This window comes from Telmatherina bonti, assembly GCF_933228915.1.
Source record: "Telmatherina bonti genome assembly, chromosome: 7".
In the NCBI taxonomy this organism is placed as follows: domain Eukaryota; kingdom Metazoa; phylum Chordata; class Actinopteri; order Atheriniformes; family Telmatherinidae; genus Telmatherina; species Telmatherina bonti.
Genome location: NC_136625.1, coordinates 2,085,216 through 2,098,893, shown reverse-complemented (window position 1 = coordinate 2,098,893; position 13,678 = coordinate 2,085,216). Strand labels below are relative to the sequence as shown.

The window sequence follows — 13,678 nt, the reverse complement described above, 5'->3', positions numbered from 1 at the left end:
CTGTGGGGGGTACTCCGGGAGTATGGGGTACCGGACCCCGTTGTACGAGCTGTCTGGTCCCTGTAGGACAGGTGTCAGAGCTTGGTCCACATTGCCGGTAGTCGGGAGTGAGGTCCTGCCTCAAGTGGAGGAGTTTAAATATCTCGGGGTCTTGTTCACGAGTGAGGGAAGGATGGAGCGTGAGATGGACAGACGGATCGGTGCGGCGTCTGCAGTAATGCGGACTCTGCGCCGGTCTGTCGTGGTGAAGAAGGAGCTGAGCCAGAAGGCGAAGCTCTCCATTTACCAGTCGATCTACGTTCCTACCCTCACCTATGGTCATGAGCTGTGGGTCGTGACCGAAAGAAGGAGATCTCGTATACAGGCGGCTGAAATGAGTTTCCTCCGCAGGGTGGCCGGGCTCTTCCTTAGAGATAGGGTGAGGAGCTCGGTCATCCGGGAGGAGATCAGAGTAGAGCCGCTGCTCCTCCGCATTGAGAGGAACCAGTTGAGGTGGCTCGGGCATCTGGTCAGGATGCCTCCTGGACCTCCCTGGTGAGGTGTTCCAGGCACGTCCCTCTGGGAGGAGACCCCGGGGAAGACCCAGGACACACTGGAGGGATTATATCTCTCGGCTGGCCTGGGAACGCCTCAGGTTGGCAAATGTGGCTGGGGAGAGGGAAGTCTGGGCTTCCCTGCTTAGGCTGCTGCCCCCGTAACCTGACCCCGGATAAGCGACATGAACATGAAGATGAAGATTAAGAGAAAAGTAACACTTTTGAAGTCCAGGATAAGGAACTGTTGGTGAAGATGAAACTTCTATGTCCAGGGTAAAAACATAGCTTTTCTCATTAAATTTAAACTTCTCTTGTTTTAAATGATTTTTCTTGATGATTTTATTGTGATTTTTGCATGTGCTGCTTCTTTTAGTTACGTTTTAACACTTTCTTTGTACCATCTGCTATTTTTAGTGTTTTATTTCAAACACTTTTAGTGATTTTTTATATGAAATGTTTACAGAGAAACGCATTTATTTTGATAGTCTAAGTGAACTTCCGGGAGAGCTTTATAGTGAAAAGTGGCGCCGGAAGCAGTTTTAAGGGTGGATTAACGGACTGTCATGGCGGGTCGGGACCGCGTCGTTCACCTCCTCAGGCAGCTCGAGCGCGCAGCGTGAGTCCGACCCGTGTCCCGGTGGACTGCTGGGGTCCCGGTGGACCCCTGGAGTCCCGGTGGACCCCTGGAGTCCCGGTGGACCGCTGGAGTCCCGGTGGGCCCCTGGAGTCCATCCCGGATGTAAACGTTGTGTGACGTTGTCGGTAGCGGCTGTAGACACACGCCGACAGACGTGGCGGTGTCATGGAAGACGTCCTGGAGGCGGAGTTTTCTGGTCAACATGAGCACGGCTAACAGTTACACCTCCACGGGGTTACATGTGACTAACGTGTACAAAGACATGTATGTGTTTACGTGTTTTCAGCTGCTGATGTTCACGTTTGTCTTCTTTGGCTGTGTGTGTGGCGCGTGCATGTGAACAGGTGCAGATGTCCTGCCCACTCACACACTTTCCATCAAGGTGAGTTCCAGTGGGAAACTGATTGTTAGATCAATCAGATGAAGTTTGGTTAATGATTATTGGTCGTCTTGGCAACGAGAAGTGATCAGTTTTGCAGACGGTTTGTTTCCTTTCTCTGCAGGAGTCGGAGCGTCCGGCAGCGCCGTCAGGAAAACCGACTATGCCTTCGAGGTAACAGCAGACTGATGCAGCCGGAAGTCATTGTTTTAACTGGTCTAATGGACCTTATGGCTCCGCCCCTCTCTGATCACATGATGCATCGTGTTCAGAGTTTAACATGACGCGTCGGGACGATTCCGCTGTGTCTTCCCAACAGAACTCCTCCTTGGCATCTGCAGAACTGATGCTTGTTGTTTCAGATGGCGAGCTCCAGCATCAGGTATGGAGCGGGAGTCAGCTCGGAGATCGGCATGGTAACAGCAGCCTTCATCTATCTCTTCATCATCAGCTGATTAGCATGAGTTAGATTAGCCGCCATCATATCGGGAACCAGTCCAGACAGTCAGAAGGATGTCAGAACCAGCTCATTCTGGGTCTGGATCCTGGTTCTGATCCTGGTTTTGGTGCTGTGGTTCTGCAGGACTTGCAGAACCTGGGGGCTCGGAACGTTTGTCTGATGACGGACAAGAACGTGTCCCGCCTTCCTCCAGTGAAGGCCGTTCTCGAGTCCCTGGTGAGGAGCGGAGTCCAGTACCGAGTGTACGACCAGGTGCGGGTGGAGCCCACCGACTCCAGGTAAGACCGCTTGCACTTCTGCTCTCTGATTGGCTCGCAGCGTCTGCATTCTGATTGGCTCGCAGCGTCTGCGCTCTGATTGGCTCGCAGCGTCTGCGTTCTGATTGGCTCGCAGCGTCTGCGCTCTGATTGGCTCGCAGCGTCTGCGCTCTGATTGGCTCGCAGCGTCTGCGCTCTGATTGGCTCGCAGCGTCTGCGCTCTGATTGGCTCGCAGCGTGCGTCTGCGCTCTGATTGGCTCGCAGCGTGCGTCTGCGCTCTGATTGGCTCGCAGCGTGCGTCTGCGCTCTGATTGGCTCGCAGCGTCTGCGCTCTGATTGGCTCGCAGCGTGCGTCTGCGCTCTGATTGGCTCGCAGCGTGCGTCTGCGCTCTGATTGGCTCGCAGCGTCTGCGCTCTGATTGGCTCGCAGCGTCTGCGCTCTGATTGGCTCGCAGCGTCTGCGCTCTGATTGGCTCGCAGCGTCTGCGCTCTGATTGGCTCGCAGCGTCTGCGTTCTGATTGGCTCGCAGCGTGCGTCTGCGCTCTGATTGGCTCGCAGCGTCTGCGTTCTGATTGGCTCGCAGCGTCTGCGCTCTGATTGGCTCGCAGCGTCTGCGCTCTGATTGGCTCGCAGCGTGCGTCTGCGCTCTGATTGGCTCGCAGCGTCTGCGCTCTGATTGGCCAGCACGGAGACAGGGGAGCTGTCGGTGTCCAGTCAGACAACAACTCCATTGTCCTTCTGTTTCAGTTTTAAAGACGCCATTTCATTCGCTAAAAACGGCTCGTTTGACGTCTTCGTGGCAGTGGGAGGAGGATCGGTGATTGACACCTGTAAAGCAGCCAATCTATACGCATCTCATCCTGACGCCGACTTTCTGGACTTTGTCAACGCTCCGATCGGGAAAGGACAGCCGGTGACAGGAGCGCTGAAGCCGCTCATCGCAGGTGCGTCCTTATATCTTCGTCCCGTCTTCGTGTTTTTGTCCTGTCTTCATGTCTTCGTCCCGTCTTTGTCTCCTCGTTCCGTCTTTGTCTCCTCGTCCCATCTTTGTCTCCTCGTCCCATCTTTGTCTCCTCGTCTTCGTCTCCTCGTCCCGTCTTTGTCTCCTCGTCCCATCTTTGTCTCCTCGTCTTCGTCTCCTCGTCCCATCTTTGTCTCCTCGTCTTTGTCTCCTCGTCCCATCTTTGTCTCCTCGTCTTCGTCTCCTCGTCCCGTCTTTGTCTCCTCGTCTTCGTCTCCTCGTCCCATCTTTGTCTCCTCGTCCCATCTTTGTCTCCTCGTCTTCGTCTCCTCGTCCCATCTTTGTCTCCTCGTCCCATCTTTGTCTCCTCGTCTCCTCGTCCCGTCTTTGTCTCCTCGTCCCATCTTTGTCTCCTCGTCCCATCTTTGTCTCCTCGTCTTTGTCTCCTCATCCCGTCTTTGTCTCCTCGTCCCATCTTTGTCTCCTCGTCTTCGTCTCCTCGTCCTGTCTTTGTCTCCTCGTCTTCGTCTCCTCGTCCCGTCTTTGTCTCCTCGTCCCATCTTTGTCTCCTCGTCTTTGTCTCCTCATCCCGTCTTTGTCTCCTCGTCCCATCTTTGTCTCCTCGTCTTCGTCTCCTCGTCCCATCTTTGTCTCCTCGTCCCATCTTTGTCTCCTCGTCTTCGTCTCCTCGTCCCGTCTTTGTCTCCTCGTCCCATCTTTGTCTCCTCGTCCCATCTTTGTCTCCTCGTCTTCGTCTCCTCGTCCCATCTTTGTCTCCTCGTCCCATCTTTGTCTCCTCGTCTTCGTCTCCTCGTCCCGTCTTTGTCTCCTCGTCCCATCTTTGTCTCCTCGTCTTCGTCTCCTCGTCCCGTCTTTGTCTCCTCGTCCCATCTTTGTCTCCTCGTCTTCGTCTCCTCGTCCCGTCTTTGTCTCCTCGTCCCATCTTTGTCTCCTCGTCCCATCTTTGTCTCCTCGTCTTTGTCTCCTCGTCTTTGTCTCCTCGTCCCATCTTTGTCTCCTCGTCTTTGTCTCCTCGTCCCGTCTTTGTCTCCTCGTCCCATCTTTGTCTCCTCGTCTTCGTCTCCTCGTCCCATCTTTGTCTCCTCGTCTTCGTCTTCTTGTCCTCGTCCCGTCTTCGTGTCCTCATCCCGTCCTTATGTCCTCGTCCCGTCTTCATGTCTTCGTCCTGTCTTCATGTCCCCGTCCCGTCTTCGTGTCCTCGTCCCATCTTCATGTTTTCTTCCCGTCTTCATGTCCTTGTCCATTCTTCGTGTTTTCGTCCCCTCTTCATGTCCTCGTCCCGTCTTCGTGTCCTCATCCCGTCCTTATGTCTTCATCCCGTCTTCATGTCTTTGTCCCGTCTTCATGTCTTCGTCCCGTCTTCTTGTCCTCGTCCCGTCTTCATGTCTTCGTCCCGTCTTCATGTCCTCGTCCCGTCTTCATGTCTTCATCCTGTCTTCATGTCCTCGTCCCATCTTCATGTCTTCGTCCCGTCTTTATGTCCTCGTCCCGTCTTCATGTCCTCGTCCTGTCTTCATATCCTTGTCCCATCTTCATGTCTTCGTCCCGTCTTCATGTCCTCGTCCCATCTTCATGTCTTTGTCCCATCTTCATGTCTTCGTCCCGTCTTCATGTCCTCGTCCCGTCTTCGTGTCTTGTCCCATCTTCGTGTCTTGTCCCGTCTTCATGTCTACGTCCTGTCTTCATGTTTTCGTCCTGTCTTCGTTGTTTCGTATTGTCTTTGTGTCTTCGTCCCGTCTTCATGTCTTCGTCTCCTAGTCCCGTTTTCATGTCTTCGTCCTGTCTCCGTGTTTTCGTGCCGTCTTCATGTGCTCGTCCCGTCTTCATGTCTTTTTCCTGTCTTCATGTCCTTGCCCGTCTTTGTGTCCTCATCCCATCTTCATGTCTTCGTCCCGTCTTCATGTCCTTGTCCCGTCTTCGTGTTTTCGTCCTGTCTTCATGTCCTCGTCCCGTCTTCATGTCTTCGTCCTGTCTTCATGTCCTCGTCCCGTCTTCGTGTCCTCATCCCGTCCTTATGTCCTCGTCCCGTCTTCATGTCTTCATCCCGTCTTCATGTCTTCGTCCCGTCTTCTTGTCCTCGTCCCGTCTTCATGTCTTCGTCCCGTCTTCATGTCCTTGTCCCGTCTTCGTGTCCTCATCCCGTCTTCATGTCCTCGTCCCATCTTCATGTCTTCTTCCCGTCTTCATGTCCTTGTCCCGTCTTCGTGTTTTCGTCCCCTCTTCATGTCCTCGTCCCGTCTTCATGTCCTTGTCCCGTCTTCGTGTTTTCGTCCCCTCTTCATGTCCTCATCCCGTCTTCATGTCTTTGTCCTGTCTTCATGTCCTCGTCCCGTCTTCGTGTCCTCATCCCGTCCTTATGTCCTCGTCCCGTCTTCATGTCTTCGTCCTGTCTTCATGTCCTCGTCCCGTCTTCATGTCTTCGTCCCGTCTTCATGTCCTCGTCCCGTCTTCATATCCTTGTCCCATCTTCATGTCTTCGTCCCGTCTTCTTGTCCTCGTCCCGTCTTCATGTCTTTGTCCCGTCTTCATGTCCTTGTCCCGTCTTCATGTCCTTGTCCCGTCTTCGTGTCCTCATCCCGTCTTCATGTCCTCGTCCCATCTGCATGTCTTCTTCCCGTCTTCATGTCCTTGTCCCGTCTTCGTTTTCGTCCCCTCTTCATGTCCTCATCCCGTCTTCGTGTCCTCGTCCCGTCGTCATGTCTTCGTCCCGTCTTCGTGTCCTCGTCCCATCTTCATGTCTTCTTCCCATCTTCATGTCCTTGTCCCGTCTTCGTGTTTTCGTCCCCTCTTCATGTCCTCGTCCCGTCTTCATGTCCTCGTCCCGTCTTCATGTCTTCGTCCTGTCTTCATGTCTTCGTCCCGTCTTCGTGTCCTCATCCCGTCCTTATGTCTTTATCCCGTCTTCATGTCTTCGTCCCGTCTTCTTGTACTCGTCCCGTCTTCATGTCCTCGTCCTGTCTTCATGTCCTCGTCCCGTCTTCATGTCTTCGTCCCGTCTTCATGTCCTCGTCCCGTCTTCATATCCTTGTCCCATCTTCATGTCTTCGTCCCGTCTTCATGTCCTCGTCCCGTCTTCATGTCTTTGTCCCGTCTTCATGTCCTTGTCCCGTCTTCATGTCCTTGTCCCGTCTTCGTGTCTTGTCCCATCTTCGTGTCTTGTCCCGTCTTCATGTCTTCATCCTGTCTTCATGTTTTCGTCCTGTCTTCGTTGTTTCGTATTGTCTTCATGTCTTCGTCTCCTAGTCCCGTTTTCATGTCTTCGTCCTGTCTCCGTGTTTTCGTGCCGTCTTCATGTACTCGTCCCGTCTTCATGTCTTCGTCCCGTCTTCATGTCTTCGTCCTGTCTTCATGTCCTTGTCCCGTCTTCATGTTTTCGTCCCGTCTTCATGTCCTCGTCCCGTCTTCATGTCTTCGTCCTGTCTTCATGTCCTCGTCCCGTCTTCATGTCTTCGTCCTGTCTTCATGTCTTCGTCCTGTCTTCATGTCCTCGTCCCGTCTTCTTGTCCTCGTCCCGTCTTCATGTCTTCGTCCCGTCTTCATGTCCTTGTCCCGTCTTCATGTCCTCGTCCCGTCTTCAGGTCCTCGTCCCGTCTTCATGTCCTCGTCCCATCTTCATGTCTTCTTCCCGTCTTCATGTCCTTGTCCCGTCTTCGTGTTTTCGTCCCGTCTTCATGTCTTCGTCCCGTCTTCATGTCCTCATCCCGTCCTTATGTCCTCGTCCCGTCTTCATGTCTTCGTCCCGTCTTCATGTCTTCGTCCTGTCTTCATGTCCTCATCCCGTCCTTATGTCCTCGTCCCATCTTCATGTCTTCGTCCCGTCTTCATGTCTTCGTCCTGTCTTCATGTCCCCGTCCCGTCTTCGTGTCCTCGTCCCGTTGTCATGTCCTCGTCCCGTCTTCGTGTCCTCGTCCCATCTTCATGTCTTCTTCCCGTCTTCATGTCCTTGTCCAGTCTTCGTGTTTTCCTCCCCTCTTCATGTCCTCGTCCCGTCTTCATGTCTTCGTCCTGTCTTCATGTCCTCGTCCCGTCTTCGTGTCCTCATCCCGTCCTTATGTCTTCATCCCGTCTTCATGTCTTCGTCCTGTCTTCATGTCCTCGTCCCGTCTTCATGTCTTCGTCCTGTCTTCATGTCCTCGTCCCGTCTTCTTGTCCTCGTCCCGTCTTCATGTCCTTGTCCCGTCTTCATGTCCTTGTCCCGTCTTCATGTCCTCGTCCCGTCTTCAGGTCCTCGTCCCGTCTTCATGTCCTCGTCCCATCTTCATGTCTTCTTCCCGTCTTCATGTCCTTGTCCCGTCTTCGTGTTTTCGTCCCGTCTTCATGTCTTCGTCCTGTCTTCATGTCCTCATCCCGTCCTTATGTCCTCGTCCCGTCTTCATGTCTTCGTCCCGTCTTCATGTCTTCGTCCTGTCTTCATGTCCCCGTCCCGTCTTCTTGTCCTCGTCCCGTCTTCATGTCTTCGTCCCGTCTTCATGTCCTTGTCCCGTCTTCGTGTCCTCATCCCGTCTTCATGTCCTCGTCCCATCTTCATGTCTTCTTCCCGTCTTCATGTCCTTGTCCCGTCTTCGTGTTTTCGTCCCCTCTTCATGTCCTCGTCCCGTCTTCATGTCCTTGTCCCGTCTTCGTGTTTTCGTCCCCTCTTCATGTCCTCATCCCGTCTTCATGTCTTTGTCCTGTCTTCATGTCCTCGTCCCGTCTTCGTGTCCTCATCCCGTCCTTATGTCCTCGTCCCGTCTTCATGTCTTCGTCCTGTCTTCATGTCCTCGTCCCGTCTTCATGTCTTCGTCCCGTCTTCATGTCCTCGTCCCGTCTTCATATCCTTGTCCCATCTTCATGTCTTCGTCCCGTCTTCATGTCCTCGTCCCGTCTTCATGTCTTTGTCCCGTCTTCATGTCCTCGTCCCGTCTTCATGTCCTTGTCCCGTCTTCGTGTCTTGTCCCATCTTCGTGTCTTGTCCCGTCTCCATGTCTTCGTCCTGTCTTCATGTTTTCGTCCTGTCTTCGTTGTTTCGTATTGTCTTTGTGTCTTCGTCCCGTCTTCATGTCTTCGTCTCCTAGTCCCGTTTTCATGTCTTCGTCCTGTCTCCGTGTTTTCGTGCCGTCTTCATGTACTCGTCCCGTCTTCATGTCTTCGTCCTGTCTTCATGTCCTTGCCCGTCTTCGTGTCCTCATCCCGTCTTCATGTCCTCGTCCCGTCTTCATGTCCTCGTCCCGTCTTCATGTCTTCGTCCTGTCTTCATGTCTTTGTCCCATCCTCGTCCCGTATACATGTCTTCGTCCTGTCTTCATGTCCTCGTCCCGTCTTCGTGTCCTCATCCCGTCCTTATGTCTTCGTCCCGTCTTCATGTCTTCGTCCTGTCTTCATGTCCTCGTCCCGTCTTCATGTCTTCGTCCCGTCTCTTTGTCCTTGTCCCGTCTTCGTCTGCTCGTCCCGTCTTCGTCTCCTCGTCCCGTCTTCGTGTCTTGTCCCGTCTTCGTTTCTTCGTTCCGTCTTCATGTCCTCGTCTCGCCTTCATGGTTTCGTCCCGTCTTCGTGTCTTCGTCCCGTCTTCGTGTCCTCATCCCATCCTTTTCCCGTCTTCATGTCCTTGTCCTGTCTTCGTCTCCTTGTCCCGTCTTCATGTCCTTGTCCTGTCTTCGTCTCCTTGTCCTTTCTTCATGTCCTCGTCCCGTCTTCGTGTCTTGTCCCATCTTCATGTCTTCGTCCCGTCTTTATGTCCTCGTCCCGTCTTCATGTCCTCGTCCTATCTTCATGTCTTCGTCCCGTCTTTATGTCCTCGTCCCGTCTTCATTTCCTCGTCCCATCTTCATGTCCTCGTCCCGTCTTCGTGTCCTCATCCCATCTTCATGTCCTCGTCCCGTCTTCGTGTCCTCATCCCGTCTTCATGTCCTTGTCCTGTCTTCGTCTCCTTGTCCTTTCTTCATGTCTTCGTGTCTTGTCCCATCTTCATGTCTTCGTCCTGTCTTCATGTTTTCGTCCTGTCTTCGTTGTTTCGTGCCGTCTTCATGTCTTCGTCCCGTCTTCGTGTCTTGTCCCGTCTTCGTTTCTTCGTCCCATCTTTATGTCCTCGTCTCGTCTTTGTGTCCTCGTCTCGCCTTCATGTCTTTGCCCCGTCTTCGTGTCTTCGTCCCGTCTTTATGTCCTCGTCTTCATGTCCTCGTCTTGTCTTCGTGTCCTCGTCTCGTCTTCGTGTCTTCGCCCCGTCTTCGCCCGTCTTAATGTCTTCATTTCATCTTCATGTCTTCGTTCTGTCTTCGTATCTTCCTCCCGTCCTCGTGTCTTCGTCCCGTCCTCGTGTCTTCGTCTCGTCTTTGTGTCTTCGTGTCCTCGTCCTGTTTTTGTGTCTTCGTCCCCTCCTCACTTCTTAGTCTCGTCTTCATTTCTTCGACCTGTCTTCATGTCCTCGTCCTGTCTTCGTGGTTTCGTCTCGTCTTTGTGTCTTCGTCTCGTCTTCGTGTCTTCATGTCTTTGTCCCGTCTTGTGCTCGTCTCTTTGTCTTCTCTGATTGTCTCTGGTTTCGTCTCCAGTTCCTACGACTGCAGGGACGGGCAGTGAGACGACTGGAGTCGCCATCTTCGACTTTGAGGCTTTAAAAGTGAAAACAGGTGAAGACGATGACAGACGAGCTCTGACAGGTGTTTCCAGTCCTAAGCTGTGATTGGTTGTGTGTGTTCAGGTATCGCCAGCAGAGCCATCAGACCCACGCTGGGCATCGTCGACCCATTGCACACACTGAGCATGCCCGAAAGAGTGGCAGCCAATAGTGGCTTTGACGTCCTCTGGTTGGTTCAACATTTAAAACGTGATTCTCTGATTGGTTGATGAGCAATACAGAAGGCGGGGCTTCTTTTACTGGGCTTTACCAGTAAAATTCACTGTTGGGCAGTAGATCTGGTCATCTGCTGTTACCATAGAAACACGGGTGTCTCAGCTAGTCTTTGTGTCCATTAGTCATGCTCTGGAGTCCTACACCGCCCTGCCCTACCACCAGAGAAGCCCCTGTCCCTCCAACCCCATCCAGCGCCCCGCCTACCAAGGCAGCAACCCAATCAGCGACGTCTGGTCCCGCCACGCACTCCACGTGGTTGCCAAGTACATGAAGAGGTGAGGAACCCCACCGAGCCTGGGTTCCCTGCTCTGATCCGGTTCCAATCTTATTCTTTTTAGTTAAAAACTAGACCTGATCCAAAAACTACTTCCAAATCAGAACCAGATTCAGGACCCAAAAAACATCAGGTTCTGGAGGTGTGGTCTGGGAAACCGACCACCGAAAGCAGGGATGTTAACTGTAGGCAGCAGGAGAACCTAACGTTCCAGGTTTAGAACTAGAACCCAGAGTCCTTCCAGGTTTAGAACTAGAACCCAGAGTCCTTCCAGGTTTAGAACTAGAACCCAGAGTCCTTCCAGGTTTAGAACTAGAACCCAGAGTCCTTCCAGGTTTAGAACTAGAACCCAGAGTCCTTCCAGGTTTAGAACTAGAACCCAGAGTCCTTCCAGGTTTAGAACCAGAACCCAGAGTCCTTCCAGGTTTAGAACTAGAACCCAGAGTCCTTCCAGGTTTAGAACTAGAACCCAGAGTCCTTCCAGGTTTAGAACTAGAACCCAGAGTCCTTCCAGGTTTAGAACTAGAACCCAGAGTCCTTCCAGGTTTAGAACTAGAACCCAGAGTCCTTCCAGGTTTAGAACTAGAACCCAGAGTCCTTCCAGGTTTAGAACTAGAACCCAGAGTCCTTCCAGGTTTAGAACCAGAACCCAGAGTCCTTCCAGGTTTAGAACTAGAACCCAGAGTCCTTCCAGGTTTAGAACTAGAACCCAGAGTCCTTCCAGGTTTAGAACTAGAACCCAGAGTCCTTCCAGGTTTAGAACCAGAACCCAGAGTCCTTCCAGGTTTAGAACCAGAACCCAGAGTCCTTCCAGGTTTAGAACTAGAACCCAGAGTCCTTCCAGGTTTAGAACTAGAACCCAGAGTCCTTCCAGGTTTAGAACCAGAACCCAGAGTCCTTCCAGGTTTAGAACCAGAACCCAGAGTCCTTCCAGGTTTAGAACCAGAACCCAGAGTCCTTCCAGGTTTAGAACTAGAACCCAGAGTCCTTCCAGGTTTAGAACCAGAACCCAGAGTCCTTCCAGGTTTAGAACCAGAACCCAGAGTCCTTCCAGGTTTAGAACCAGAACCCAGAGTCCTTCCAGGTTTAGAACCAGAACCCAGAGTCCTTCCAGGTTTAGAACCAGAACCCAGAGTCCTTCCAGGTTTAGAACCAGAACCCAGAGTCCTTCCAGGTTTAGAACCAGAACCCAGAGTCCTTCCAGGTTTAGAACCAGAACCCAGAGTCCTTCCAGGTTTAGAACCAGAACCCAGAGTCCTTCCAGGTTTAGAACCAGAACCCAGAGTCCTTCCAGGTTTAGAACCAGAACCCAGAGTCCTTCCAGGTTTAGAACCAGAACCCAGAGTCCTTCCAGGTTTAGAACCAGAACCCAGAGTCCTTCCAGGTTTAGAACCAGAACCCAGAGTCCTTCCAGGTTTAGAACCAGAACCCAGAGTCCTTCCAGGTTTAGAACCAGAACCCAGAGTCCTTCCAGGTTTAGAACCAGAACCCAGAGTCCTTCCAGGTTTAGAACCAGAACCCAGAGTCCTTCCAGGTTTAGAACCAGAACCCAGAGTCCTTCCAGGTTTAGAACCAGAACCCAGAGTCCTTCCAGGTTTAGAACTAGAACCCAGAGTCCTTCCAGGTTTAGAACCAGAACCCAGAGTCCTTCCAGGTTTAGAACCAGAACCCAGAGTCCTTCCAGGTTTAGAACCAGAACCCAGAGTCCTTCCAGGTTTAGAACCAGAACCCAGAGTCCTTCCAGGTTTAGAACCAGAACCCAGAGTCCTTCCAGGTTTAGAACCAGAACCCAGAGTCCTTCCAGGTTTAGAACCAGAACCCAGAGTCCTTCCAGGTTTAGAACCAGAACCCAGAGTCCTTCCAGGTTTAGAACTAGAACCCAGAGTCCTTCCAGGTTTAGAACTAGAACCCAGAGTCCTTCCAGGTTTAGAACTAGAACCCAGAGTCCTTCCAGGTTTAGAACCAGAACCCAGAGTCCTTCCAGGTTTAGAACCAGAACCCAGAGTCCTTCCAGGTTTAGAACCAGAACCCAGAGTCCTTCCAGGTTTAGAACCAGAACCCAGAGTCCTTCCAGGTTTAGAACTAGAACCCAGAGTCCTTCCAGGTTTAGAACTAGAACCCAGAGTCCTTCCAGGTTTAGAACTAGAACCCAGAGTCCTTCCAGGTTTAGAACTAGAACCCAGAGTCCTTCCAGGTTTAGAACCAGAACCCAGAGTCCTTCCAGGTTTAGAACCAGAACCCAGAGTCCTTCCAGGTTTAGAACTAGAACCCAGAGTCCTTCCAGGTTTAGAACTAGAACCCAGAGTCCTTCCAGGTTTAGAACCAGAACCCAGAGTCCTTCCAGGTTTAGAACTAGAACCCAGAGTCCTTCCAGGTTTAGAACCAGAACCCAGAGTCCTTCCAGGTTTAGAACTAGAACCCAGAGTCCTTCCAGGTTTAGAACCAGAACCCAGAGTCCTTCCAGGTTTAGAACCAGAACCCAGAGTCCTTCCAGGTTTAGAACTAGAACCCAGAGTCCTTCCAGGTTTAGAACTAGAACCCAGAGTCCTTCCAGGTTTAGAACTAGAACCCAGAGTCCTTCCAGGTTTAGAACCAGAACCCAGAGTCCTTCCAGGTTTAGAACCAGAACCCAGAGACCTTCCAGGTTTAGAACCAGAACCCAGAGACCTTCCAGGTTTAGAACCAGAACCCAGAGACCTTCCAGGTTTAGAACCAGAACCCAGAGTCCTTCCAGGTTTAGAACCAGAACCCAGAGTCCTTCCAGGTTTAGAACCAGAACCCAGAGTCCTTCCAGGTTTAGAACCAGAACCCAGAGTCCTTCCAGGTTTAGAACCAGAACCCAGAGTCCTTCCAGGTTTAGAACCAGAACCCAGAGTCCTTCCAGGTTTAGAACCAGAACCCAGAGTCCTTCCAGGTTTAGAACTAGAACCCAGAGTCCTTCCAGGTTTAGAACTAGAACCCAGAGTCCTTCCAGGTGTAGAACTAGAGTGATTTTCTGTGTTAAGGAGTTTTTGTGGTTGATTGATCCACTAATTGATCCTAGGGCCGTTCGGGACCCAGAGGATCTGGAAGCTCGGTCCAGCATGCACCTGGCCAGTGTCTTTGCCGGGATTGGCTTTGGGAACGCTGGGGTTCATCTGTGGTGAGGAACAGAATTCCTAAATCTTTTTGTAAACCTGAAACTACTCGTGATACAAACAGCACTACGTCTGTGTCTCTGAGAGACTCTGATGTCCTTATCGTCTGTCTCTCTGAGACGCAAATGTTCTCGTTGTTCACTTCAGAGACATACAAATGTCTTCATCGTCTGTCTTTCCAAGACGCA

General features: G+C 52.1%; 1 protein-coding gene across 3 annotated transcripts in view; it reads left to right on the top strand.

Moving 5' to 3' along the window:
- Window positions 1-1,080: 1,080 nt before the first annotated feature.
- Window positions 1,081-13,678, top strand: part of adhfe1 (alcohol dehydrogenase iron containing 1) — a 55,581-nt gene continuing 42,983 nt past the window's right edge. The window contains exons 1-10 of one of the 3 annotated variants that reach the window (XM_079243095.1): window positions 1,081-1,152; window positions 1,518-1,555; window positions 1,677-1,726; window positions 1,915-1,968; window positions 2,136-2,290; window positions 3,019-3,215; window positions 9,778-9,855; window positions 9,927-10,032; window positions 10,202-10,354; window positions 13,397-13,495. In XM_079243095.1, coding sequence (XP_079099221.1) covers window positions 1,100-1,152; window positions 1,518-1,555; window positions 1,677-1,726; window positions 1,915-1,968; window positions 2,136-2,290; window positions 3,019-3,215; window positions 9,778-9,855; window positions 9,927-10,032; window positions 10,202-10,354; window positions 13,397-13,495 — 983 coding nt within the window. In that variant the 5' untranslated portion in view covers window positions 1,081-1,099. The other 2 variants (XM_079243094.1, XM_079243096.1) reach the window with 2 other exon arrangements.